Source organism: Ochotona princeps, chromosome 2 (assembly GCF_030435755.1).
Source record: "Ochotona princeps isolate mOchPri1 chromosome 2, mOchPri1.hap1, whole genome shotgun sequence".
Lineage (NCBI taxonomy): Eukaryota > Metazoa > Chordata > Mammalia > Lagomorpha > Ochotonidae > Ochotona > Ochotona princeps.
Window position 1 is genome coordinate 119319290 of NC_080833.1, and position 13257 is coordinate 119332546.

General features: G+C 43.2%; 1 protein-coding gene across 2 annotated transcripts in view; it reads right to left on the reverse strand.

The window, feature by feature from the left end:
* Positions 1–13257, reverse strand: part of TMCO1 (transmembrane and coiled-coil domains 1) — a 51023-nt gene that overhangs the window by 14213 nt on the left and 23553 nt on the right. Inside the window, exons 4-5 of one of the 2 annotated variants that reach the window (XM_058660574.1) lie at positions 10402–10469; positions 2212–2300 (exon numbers count right to left, since the gene is read on the reverse strand). In XM_058660574.1, the coding sequence (XP_058516557.1) occupies positions 2212–2300; positions 10402–10469 (157 nt within the window). Of the gene's footprint in view, positions 1–2211; positions 2357–10401; positions 10470–13257 lie in introns of both variants that reach the window. The other variant, XM_004589145.4, reaches the window with a different exon arrangement.

Genomic DNA, 13257 nt, shown 5'->3' on the forward strand with positions numbered 1-13257 from the left:
CAGCTCCAGCTCTGGCCGCTGCAGTCACTTGGGGAGTAAATCATTGGACAGAAGATCTTTCTCTTTGTCTCTCTTCCTCCTCTCAATCTCTCTCTCTCTCTCTCTCTCTCTCTCTCTCTCTCTCTCTTTTTCTCTCTCTATATATATCTGACTTTGTAATAAAAATAAATAAATCTTAGAAAAAAAAAAGAAAGAAAATGTATTCAGGTGAGTGTGGTACGGAACCTGTGCTACAACCTAGAGTGGCTAGAATGTTGTATTTGTCAGAATGTGGTGAGACAGGAATTGGGAAAAATAATAAGCGACACAATCATAAAGATCTTTGCGAGTTATAAACTCATAATTCCATTTCCTGCTGATTCTCACATGCTAGGCTAACCAACAATTTCAGCCACAGATAGTACTTAGAAGGGGAAAGATAATTCTACAATGATCATTCATTTAATAAATACTGAATTACGTTCATATTGACTGCATGTGTAAAATCTCCCCTACTGTATCACCTGATGAATAGCTGTATGTTCAGAAACAAAATACCTTAAAAAAAAAAAAAAAGATTTCAGGCCTGATGCAGTAGCCTAGTGGCTAAAGTCCTCATCTTACATGAGCCAGGATCCCATATGGGGGATGGTTCAATCCCTGATAGCTGTGCTTCCCATTCAATTCCCTGCTTGTGACCTGGGAAAGCAGTTGAGGACAACCCAAAGCCTTGGGACCCTGTACCTACATGGGAGACCTGGAATAGCCTTTCGGCTCCTGGCTTTGGATCAGCGCAGCACTGGCCGTTGCGGCCACTTAGGGAGTGAACCAGCAGATGGAAGGTCTTTTCTTTCTTTCTTTCTCTCTATATATCTGACTTTCCAATTAAAATTCTAAAAATAATAAAAAATAAAGATTTTTTTGGCAGTACATATACTAAAAATATATTTTAAGATTCTTTGAGCCAAAGACTTTAGTCTTCTTTCACTGTTAAAGTTCCACTTCAAAAGCAACTCCATCCTCTAATCTTTTCTGCCTGAACCTTTGTCCAATAATTGAATGTTATGTGTCTCTTGTGTGTCCTACTAACACTTTATATTACCCTCTTAGCTTTCCTTTTCACTAAGAAAGTACAGTATCAACTTGGCCAAAAGTAATCTACTTTTCTGCAGAGTTGATCTGTGTGTGAATGTAGGTATGTTCGGGCCTGGCGGCGTGGCCTAGCGGCTAAAGTCCTCGCCTTGACCGCCCCGGGATCCCATATGGGCGCCGGTTCTAATCCTGGCAGCCCTACTTCCCATCCAGCTCCCTGCTTGTGGCCTGGGAAAGCAGTTGAGGACGGCCCAAAGCCTTGGGACCCTGCACCTGTGTGGGAGACCTGGAAGAGGTTCCTGGTTCCTGGCTTTGGATTGGCGTGCACCGGCCCGTTGTGGCTCACTTGGGGAGTGAATCATCGGATGGAAGATCTTCCTCTCTGTCTCTCCTCCTCTCTGTATATCCGGCTTTCCAATAATAATAAATCTTTAAAAAAAAAAAAAAAAGAATGTAGGTATGTTCAATTTGAGAGGCCAAGTCAGAGAGCTCCCAGCCACGGGTTCACCTCTAACACACATGCAAAGTCAAAAGAGGGCCGGATGAAAGCTGGGGACTCAGTCCAGGTCTCCCCGTGGGCGGAACCCAATCACCAGAGCTATCAGGCTTCCTGCGCTCCCAGGGATCACGCTAGCAGGAAACTGGAGTCAAGAGATCAGAGCAGGGTCTCAAACCCAGGTTGTCAGATAAGGAACTCGTAGGTTCACTGACTGCTATAGTAACCACTAGGCCAAGGGTTAATCTTGATGTAAAAGTTCCATAAATGAGAATTTATCTTAATTCTAAAAATACTAAAGGCACCTAATTACTAAATTCATTTGTGTTCCTGAATTATGAAGAAGTCTTACAGTAACAACAAAATAATATTGGGAAGATGAAAGCCACCCTTTATTTCTGTAGCTTCAGACAGTTGTAATGAAGAAGGAATCTGAGAGCTTTAAGGTGGCACCCAGAAAGCAGGATCAATATCCTAGACCTCCGTGCATTTAAGACAGTTTCAGCACAATACGTTGGAATCATGATCAACCAAAAGATTTCAGCAGCAACATGTAAGTATTTCCAGCATTGCACAGCAGAAGTTAATTCAGGTTATGAGAGTCAGGCAGGGTACACAAACTAGATGGCAATGGGGTCACTCACCTGTCGAATTGACATAGTACAGAGAATATACAGGAATATGAAGGAACAGTCTGTTGTGTCATCCCCCAGCAGGTTCCGATGGGAAAGTCCTTGAATGTAGGAAAGGGGAGTAAAAGGAAGTTTCGCTACAACTCTACCATCAAATCTAAAAAAACAAAACAAAAAAACAATTATTGCTATTTTTGGAATACTGACCAATTTCTTACTGCTAGAGAATAATCTGAGGAAGAAACTTTAAATCTCTCCATCTCTAAAAAATAAAGATTAGCATGCTAAAAAGAAACATGAACCTAAAGTACAGCCATATTTAAAGGCAGACCTAAATTATTCCTGCTAATCATTGACTCATTAGTGAGTTTCAATTCTTTGTTTTTTTTTTCTTTAAGGAAAAAAAAAGAAAGAAAACTAAAGAAAATATTTATTAGAAAGGAAAAGTACAGAGAGAACAAGAGAGAAGGAGAGACAGGAGTCTTCCACCTGCTGGTTCACTCCCCAAATGCCCACAATGGCCAGAGCTGGGCTGGGCTGAAGTCAGGTAGCAGGGGCTTCTTGGTCTTCCAGGAGCGTGCAGGGGACGAGGCATCTGGAACATCCTCCATTGCTTTTCCAGGCACATTAGCAGGGAGCTGGATTGGATGTGGAATAGCTAGGACATATACCAGCACCTGTATGAGACACTGGCTTTACCCACTAAGCCACAGTGCCAGCCACAGGACTCCCTTTTCATACTGACAAATTAATGAACACCCTAAAAAGAGTTTGCTTGCATAAGCTATACCTACCCATTTTTCCTCTGCTAGAAATTAAAGCCGAAGGGGTCAGCACTATGGTGCAGCAAGTTAAGCTACTATCTGCTATGTCAGCATCCCGTATTAGTTCCATTATCCAGTTAATGTCCTAGCCGTTTCATTTCTGATCCAGCTCCATGCCCATGTCCCTGGGAAAGCTACAGCAGATGGTCCAGGTATTTGGGCCCTGCCAATCACATGGGAAACCCAGATGGAGTTCCAGGTTTCTGGCTTTATCCTAGATCAGATCTGGTTATTGAGGCATCAGCCAGTAGATGGAACATGGATCTTTTTCTCTCTCCCTTACTTTCCTGTCTGTTTGTCTGTCTCTCTCTCTCCCTATCCTCTCGTCCCTTCTCTCTGTAACTGCCTTTCAAATAAATGCCTTTTTAAAAACTAAATGTTAACTGAGAAATGCCAAAAATATTTAACTCATTTAACAGTGGCAAGGAACTTATTAGCCATTAACAAATACGTTTCAAAAAATAATCCTGAAAATTGATTCCAAAGCTACAAAAAAAAAAAAAATGTGATGAGAAGGTACTATTTTATTTGTGCAATCTCTAACATTTACCTTTTTTAAACCGCCTGTATTCCCAGAGCTGCCTCAGTCTTGAGACTGTTGCAGTATCACTTGTCATGAATGTTCTGAAAATTTCTCTGTTCATTCATGCCAGAATGAGGGCAGGGAGGCAGGGGGTGGAGGAAGTGGGGAAAGCAAGCAAAAATCTCAGAATTCCTGGGAAAAGAGTTTGAACTTCAAAGATTTCCTGAACTGGCTGCATAGACCTCCAGGGATTACCAGACCTCATTGAAGAACCACTATTATAAATCCTAATACCAGTGGGATTATAATAACCTTCTCTTCGAAGACCCCAAAGTCCCCACATTACACATCAAACAGGACAAATATTTCTTAATTGACATCTATGGAATATATAGAACTGAATTAAAAGGTTACCTAAAGCATATATGCAATATTCTCAAATAACTTAGTTTCACCTAATAGCTTCTGGGGTTTGAAAATAATTCCTTTCATTTTTTCAAATATAGAAGAGAAAAATGTTTCAAAGAATGAAAACATAGAAGAATATGCCTACAGTGTTTATGTTAATATGAGCTCCATTTACAGCTTCCTAAGAATTTGTAGGGAGAGTGTGACAAAGCGGGATGCCACTTGGGACGCCCGTATTCCACATTCAAGTGCCTGATTTGAGGCCTCTCTCCTTGTTTGTGACACATTCTGGGAGGTGGCAGCTGACAGCTCAAACACTTGAGTCTCTGCTACCCACATGGAGCCCCACAGTGAGTTTCATGCTTCCTGGCTACTGCAGGCCTTCAGAGAGTGAGCCAGTGGATGAAGACCTCTCTTTGTCTCTTTGCCTTTCATATAAAATTAAGAGAAACAAAATCTTCTATTTATTTCAAAGGTAGAGTTATAGGAAAAGAGACACAAACAGAGAATCCTGTACTTGTAAGCTCACTCCCTACATGGTCACAAGAGCTGAGCTGCGCCAGGTCTCTCATATGAGTAAAGGCGCCCAAGTGCTTGGGCTATCTTCTGCTGCTGGCATGTCAGCAGGGAGTTGGACTGGCAGTGGAGCAACCAGGACGCTCACAGGTTCCTATTCAGGATGCTGGCATTGCATGTACCAACTTTATCCACTGCACCACACGCTCATCCCTATGTGTCACTTCTCTGCGTGCAGAACTTTCAAGATCTGCTCCTATTTTGAAATATACAACAAAATATAGCTAACTATAGCCATCCTACTGTGCTAGATAACGTTCAAGCTTATCCTTCTTACCCAACTGTGTTTCTCCATTCATGAATCAACCTCTTTCTCCGCTTCTCTTTCAAGGTTCCAGAAGCCAAAATTTTTTATACCTCCACAAGATTAACATTGTTAATATTCACAAATGAGTGAGAACAGTGTTGTGTATTTCTGTGCCTGGTTTATTTCATTTAATATAAAACTCAAACTCAACTGCATTGCTGAAACATATTTAACAAACTTTTAATCAAAATGCAAAAGATGGGACTGGCATGGCCCTAGTAGCTAAAAGTCCGTGCCTTGTATGTGCTGGAATCCCATATGGGTGCCATTCATATCCCGGCTGCTCCACTTCCCATCCAGCTCCCTGCTTGTGGCCTAGGAAAGCAGTCGAGGACGGCCCAAAGCTTTTGGACCCTGCACCTGTGTGGAAGACCAAGAAGAAGCTCCTGACTCCTGATTGGCTCAGCTCCAACCATTGCAGCCAATTGTGGAGTAATCAGTGCACAGATCTCCCTCTCTGTCTCTCCTCCTCTCTGTATATCTGACTTTCCAACAAAAATAAATCTTAAAAAAAAAAAAAACTCAAAAATTATCAAGAAATATGATCTAAAAATTAACATGAAATAATCATTGCAGGTTAGACAGTATGATAAACACAGTACACATTGATAAGAAAAAAACTTGAAGAATGGGTTGAGGTCAAAGCATACAATATTGTACAAACTAAAGAATTTGACTAAGATCAGTTGGCAAGTTATACTGTGATACATGTGGACTTTAGGGTATGAGAAACCTAAGTTAAAAACCAGCTCAACATTTATTAGTTTCGAGATCTTGGGCAAGTTAAGTAACTTGGAGTTCCATAGCCTCATCTGTAAAACAAACATAATTCTTATCTCAGAGGACTGTTCAAGAATAAAAATCTAACATATGTAAAGAGTTTAGTACAATGTCCAATAAATGGTAACTATTCATTCAGTAGTATATGATGTTTTGTTCTTTTTAAACATTTGTTTATTTTTATTGGAAAGGCAGACATACAGAGAGAATATATCTTCCAACTGTTGTTTCACCCCCAAGTGCCTGCAATGACAGGAGCTAAGCTGATCTGAAACCAGGAGCCAGGAGCCTTCTCCGGGTCCACCACACGAGTACAGGGTCCCAAGGCTTTGGGCCATCCTCTACTGCTTCTCCTGGCCACAAGCAGGCAGCTGGATGGGAAGTGGAGGAGCTGTAACACCTATACGGAATCTCAGCACATGCAAGGCAAAGACTCTGACCACTAGGCTACCGTGTCAGGTCCAGTATATGATACTATTAGGAAATAAGTAATAGGTATTGAAGGTTGATTAACAATGTTGGAGAGAGGAGTTAATTAATGGGGAGGGAGTGGTTGGGAAGCTATTATAATGTCAGGGTAAGAGGCAGTAATAGCAGAAAACAAAGGCAATGAGTGCTGAAACCAGGACAGATACTCATATTCGAATTGATGACAAAGTGGGGGAGGGAGAGAGATGGTATAGTCACAGAGGTATACAGGAATCGTTAACTGAGAGGAAGGGACAGCTGAATGGGCTAGCAATAATCAGTATCTGACAGTGACCCTGGACAGGGTGGAGACGGAATAATGTCTGTTGAGAGGAAAGGAATGCAAAGGGAGGAAAACAATTAAGGCCACCAGTCCCAGTGACTAGAATTCAGTGCCAGAGGAAGACACACAAGCACCAGAGCTGACTGCAGCCTGTCAGGGCAGAGTGGGTTCAGCGAGATTCAGAACAATGTAACCAGGAAGGAACCTCTCCAGGGGTAAGAGACAGGCTGCTCTGGCAGCTCAGGAAAAAGACAAAACCCAGCTGGTGTAAGGGGTCACTGTTACAGATTTTTTTTTTCAAGGATCCCTATAATGGGTCATCTCCAAACAACATTAACCTCTATAGAAAGAGCACATTTTAAACTGGTAAATCACCCTGGACAGAGATCCACTCTATTGTAGAGGCAGACATCATGAGAGCTCAGACTGGGCAGTTTCACTTCCCATACATGGCTATCTGAGTTGAAGGAACATGATTGAAAATATAAATATTCATGCATGTTGATTAAAGAAAACTGAAAACTTCATGAAAGGCAAATGAGAATGGTTATTGACAAAGGTCCACACTGGGCCTGGTGCAATAGCCCAGTTAGCCTAAATCCTAACCTTGCAACCACTAGGATCCCATATGGTTGCCGGTTCATGATAGGGATGCTTTACTTCCCATCCAGCTCCCTGCTTGCAACCTGGGAAAGCAGTTGAGGATGGCCCAAAGCCTTGACATCCTGTACCAGCAGGGCATACCCAAAGAGGCTACAGGAACCGGGCTTCAGATCGGCTCATCTCCAGCCACTGTGACCACTTGGGGAGTGAACCAGTAGAAACAAGATGTTTCTCTCTGTATCCCCTTCTCTCTGCAAATCTGCCTTTCCGATAAACATGAATAAATCATTAAAAAAAAAAAGAAAGAAAGGTAGGAAGGAATGGACAGACTTGGAGAGGAAGTAACTGAGAGACAGCAAGTGGATAAAGCAGAGTAAGAGACAGAGGGCAGGTGAGGTGGTGGAGTATGTAAGCCACCACTGTGATATCCACTTCCCCTAGCAGAATGCTGGGATTTGAGTCTTCACTACTCTGCTTCGCAACCAAGTTCCTGCTAATGCACCCAGGAGGCAACAGACAAAGGCTCAAGAACATGAGTCCCTGCCATCCATATGGAACCTTGACAGAATTTTGGGTTTGGACCTCAGCCTGGTCCAGTCCCAGATGTAGAGTCACCAGACAAAAGTTCTCTCTCTGGCCCAATTTCTCTTCCATTCTGTTTACTTTGTCTTTCAAATAAATAAATAAGTAGACAAATAAGTAAATACTAAATAAAAAAAAAAAACAGAAAAAGATGGAAGTTAAAGAGTGAAAAAAAATTCTTACACATGTGGTACACAGTTCAAATGAGCTTTCAAAGGTTAACAAATCAATGTTATCTTTGGATGTTTCCCTACCTTCTGTCAAAAGCAGTGCCATAATTACTCAGGTCTGCTATGTGCTGGTTAGACAATAGTAACCAACTTCATCATTAAAAAAGATTATAGTTGTTCAGACTCTATTTTGAGATTCAAAACAACTTTACATGACTGCCTTCATTTTGAAGCTGAATACTAGTAAAAACAACAAAACAACAACAACAAAAAAAAACAACTGAAAAGCAAAGGGAATATAGATCAGAATTTCCTTGATTTTGATAGTTGTTCTGAGGCATATAAGAAAATGTCCTACTTCTTTGGAAATACACATAAAATAATATGACTAAAGAAGCATAAAATCTATACATTTTCTCAAATGATTTAGAAAAAATATGAAGCACCCCAGCTGTAGACAACTGCCTAGGTTGCTTTGTACCCAGACAAGTGTTACACTGTTAGGAAAAATGTAGCCGGTAGCTGATGGGTACTCTGGGCCTGATTAATGCCAATCCAAAACCAGGAGCGAGGAGCATCCTCCTCGTCTTCCACAGGGGTGCAGGGTTCCAAGACTTTGTGCCATCCTCTGCTGCTTTTCCAAGCCATAAGCAGGGAACAAATGGGAAGTGGAGCAGCTGGGACACGAGTAGCACCCATATGGGATCCCAGAGCTTGCAAGGGCAGAATTAGCTAATTGAGCCATTGCGCTGGCCCCCTTCTCCTTTTTCAGGAGCATTAGTAGGAGCTTGATTGGAAGAATAGTAATTGGAACTCAAACAGGTGCCCATATTGATGCTGGCATTTTAGGCAGTAGCTATGTCACAATGCTAGCTCTCCAATACACTTGTGAGAGCCAGGTTGGGATAGAACAGGCTGGGCTAGGTCTTGATTCCGCTGAACACATGAAAGCTGTGTCTGGGCACAGACCTGCTACCGCTGGGCTACAACAACCAACAACAAGCACCAGAAATGGGAGGGGGACCAGCTGAGCAAGGTCACTGTTCTTGCCAGGGCAGGAGGTGGACAAAGTCAACCTGCTCCAAGGACACACCAGTGCATGCAAGAACTGCCACTGGGAAGCGACTCGATAGAGGAGCTTGGGAAACTCCTTCATTGGGACACAACCCTGCAGGTGAACACAAGAAACAAGTCAAGGAGCAGCCCAGACAACGCCAGGTTATAGTACCCACTGGCATACATGTAGGTCAAGTATGGGGACAGACCAGTCTGGGCCAGCACATAATACCCACTGGCAGATCTGAGAACCAGGGCAGGGGACAGAAGGAGCCAGATCAGACCACAATGCCAGCCAGTTCACAATAGGATCAGGACAACAATCAGCCTGGGCTGCTGTAGGCTGCAGCACACACTAGTAGGAGTTGGAATAGGAGGCAGACTAGACCAGGCCAGGCTGCACATTAAGATTGCAGACACTGAAGTGAGGCATGGAGCCATGCCAGCCTGGGCCCAGTGTGGTCCGGGTTCATGAGTGCCAGAGATGGGGAATCTGACAGGGCTAGAGTAGCTTGGCTCAGGTCCTGGGGGTCCACCTGCATGGTGGGTGCCAGGTTCCTGAGCCCCGGGGACAGGGGAAATGGTGGGGCTCTGGTGGACTGGCCCAGATCCTAGGTCCTGTGTTTTTGGTGGATGTTGGATTCCTGAGGCACAGAGCTGGAGGATCTGGCGGGACCTGTGTTGCCGAGCCCAGGTCCTGGAGCCTGCCTGTGAGGTGGGTGTTGGGTTTGTGAGCCCCAGGAGCTGGGGATCTGGCGGGGATCTGTCGGGGCTCAGGTCACCTGGCTAGCATCCAGGTGCCAACCTACTAGGTGGGTGTCAGGTTTGGGAGCTCTAGCGATGTGAAATCTGGTAAGGCTTGGGAAGCCAGGCTTGTGTCCTTGGACTTGCCTGCAACAACATGCCCTACTTAATGAAAAACGCGGAGCAGTGGACACAGGCCCTGTCACAAAAGGAGAATATAACAGTTCATTTGGTGCTGCAGCAGAAGAACAGAACTGGACAACTACCCCAAACAAAATATGACAGCAAAATATCTCAGTGAATGGAGCCAATGGACATGGGGAGGGTGACATCATCCTCGGATAGGTGAAATCAGCAGCATTTCAGAACTATCCAAACCACCTGGACACAACCCTCAGAATATGTACACACTGAGACTCTGGGTTGATATGAGGTGGCAGTTTCTCATCCCTGGGTACTGGGACATGTGGAAAATCATGAGTGGTTAACCCCTTTGTCTCTCCTGCTCCCCCAGGAACAATAAGAATAGCAAATTCAGAAGCAATGAGTACACCCAATTTTCCCTAAACCTCAATCCTTCCCACCCTGATCCACCATGTAATCATTATAAAGAATAAAATTTATAGAAAAAAATTTCTGCACCAAAATAAACCTATATTTTAATTCTATTTTCCACAAATATTTAAGTGGTTTGATATACAATATGGAGAACAGAAAACAAAAGTGGGAAATGTTAGCAAATGTAGAACATAAATTATTCTCGCATCCTTCCTATAAGCTTGAAATTGTATAAAAATAAAATATTACCAAGAAGTTTCTATTGATACATACAATCATAAAGCAGGTTATTAGGCAAAGACAAATGAAAAGTTACTCACATGGAATTGAACATTCCCATTAGAGCAGTAAAACAAAAGCCAATTGCAAACATGGATTTCATTCGAACCTGAAAGGAGAGCATAGATTTTCATTTCACACTTTAGAAAACCACCACTAAAGCATAACCCAGAACTGGGGGTTTTCCCAGGTTATGACACCTGCGCTCCCCATGAGACTGCCTGCATCTGACCCCCAGCTTTGCTTCTGACACCAACTTTTGGCTCACACAGACTCCTGGGAGGCAGCAGTGACAGCTTGTACAAGTCACATAGAATACCCGGAATGAGCTCTAAGTTTTCAGTCATGTGGACACTTGGGGCATGAACCAGTGGGTGGAAACTCTGTATCTCCCTCTCTTGTTCTGTTTGCCTCTGCCTTTCAAATAAACAAATTAAATGTATGTATTTTTAAAGGTGCATACCTGAAAATCTCGGTTTTTTTTTTTTTTTTTTAATCACTCCTTACTCGAGTTAGTACTTACTACAGATGACAGCCCAGCAACTTAAACTGCCTGTGATGCTGGCATACCAGTTTAAGCTGGATACCAGTTCAAGCCCCTACTGCTCTTCTATTCCAGCTCCCAGCTAATCTGTGGGAAAGCGGTGGAAGATGGCACAAGTACTTGGGCCTCTGAAATCCCATGTGGGAGACACGGATAGTTTGGTCTAGTTCCTGCCTTGGCCATTTGAGGAGTGAACAAGTGGATGAAAGATCTCTTTCTTTCTCTAACTCTGCCTTTCAAACAAACAAAAAAGATCTTTTAAAAAAAAAAGTACTCCATACTAAAAGCTGTTTCCTGGCTAACACAGCCTCAGCTTTTTCAACCTCTAATTCCTCTTTTCCTTCTCACATAACATTGGGGTGATCGCATGACTCGACTCTGGCCAATGAGTTATAAGTTCAAGTGCTGGATAGAGTTTTTATTTATTAATCGGAGGCACACACACATACACGACTCCCATTTACTGGTTCATTCCCACAGATGCTTGCAATGTCTAAGACTGGGCTGGAGGTAGAATCCAAGTCTCCCGCAAGCGTGGTGGGAACATAGTTACCTGGACCATGATGCTACTTCTCAGAGTCTGCATTACTTGGAAGCTGGAAGCAGAAGCTGCAGCTGAGGCTCAACTGTAGCCTCTGCGATGTGGGGCACAGGTGTATTTTGTAATTGGAAAGGCAAATGCACAGAGAGAAGGGGACACAGAAAGGGAAAGATCTTCCATCCACTGGCTCGCTCTCCAAGTGGCCACAACGGCCACAGCTAAGTCAATCCGAAGCTAGGAGTCAGTAGCTTCTTCCAGGTCTCCTACATGCATGCAAGGTCCCAAAGCTTTGGGCCATCCTCTACTGTTTTCCCAGGGCATAGGCAGGGAGCTGGAAGGGAAGTGGAGCAGCCGGAATATGAACCAGCACCCATATGGGATCCTGGTGCGTGCAAAATAAGGACTTTGGCCACTAAGCTACCACGCTGGGTCCTTAAAGAATGTTTTAAGTATTCAGTTAACTAAATTGTTTCTTAATTACATAGGCTATAAGTATATGAACAAACAAAAATTAACAGACATGATTAATAGGTATTATCTCTGGATCATTGCTACATAGGTAGTTGTAACTTCTTTTTGTAGTTTCCAAATTCACCATGATGTGTCAACAGAAAAGAACAGCTACTTTGTAAAGTACGTACTTTCAATTTACAATCTTTCCTGAGATGGACATTTGGCATAGTAGCTAACAACGTCCAAGTCAGAGTGCCTGGGCTCAAATCTTGTCTCTAGTTCTAACTATTTATTTGAGAATCACAGATGCAGAAGATAAGAGAGATTTAAAAAATCTTCTCTTTGCTGATTTACTTCCCAAATGGACATGAGGGCCAGAGCTGGGCGAGGTCAAAACCAAGGGCTTCTTGGTCTCCCAGGTAGGTGCAAGGGCCCACGGACCTTCTTCGTTTGCTTTCCTAGGGACATGAGCAGGGAACTAGACCAGCTGGGACTTGAACCAAATCCCATGTGGGATGCTGGCACTGCAGACAGCGGCTTACCCTTGCTGTGCCTTAGCGCTGGCCCCATTCTGGCTCTATTTTTGATTCTAGCTTCCTGCTAAATTAGAACGTGGAGAGCAGCAGGAAATGGCGCAAGCAGTTGGGTTTCTGCCACCCATGGAGCAGACTCAGACTGAATTCCAGGCTCTTGCATCATTGCTGACCAGCCCCAGCTGTTGTGGCCTTTGAGAAGTGAGCCAAAGATTTCTGGGTCTTTCATACAAACTTAAAAGAATTTATTTCAATTATAATCTTAAAAAAAGTGCACAAAGTCTCCCAGGAAGTCAGGACTTGTGCACAGTTCAGTTTCCCTGTGTAAAATAAGCAGAGGCAGAAAACTCAGCCAAGCTGAGTAATTCAGCCATCCACAGCTTGGGATGATGAGCTCGAACACAGTCTATTTCTAAATGATAAATGACCAGTAAGTGAGCAATCACTCCCCCTTACGCTTTATGTTACATGTGACAGAACAGAAGACCTCTGAAAGAATAAAATACAATGAGGGTTACTGATAGAGTTCCAATTCCTATATATAAGTAACGCCAGTCAGCATAAAACCAGATTCAGCATTTACTTACAGTATATGTATAAAACACACACACACACACACTTCACTCAAAATTGTAACCTTTCACACAGCCTTAAAAAGCTACTGACATGTTTAAGATGCAATCTAGGAGCAGTGGCATACATTCTCACTTCCACCTGGCCCAGGAACACCCCTAACATTATTTACAGCCTTCTTACGTGACACGTTTCTGAAAAGGCCAAGTGCAATGCACCTGATGCAAATCAGTCTGTTGCCAAGAACATTCTG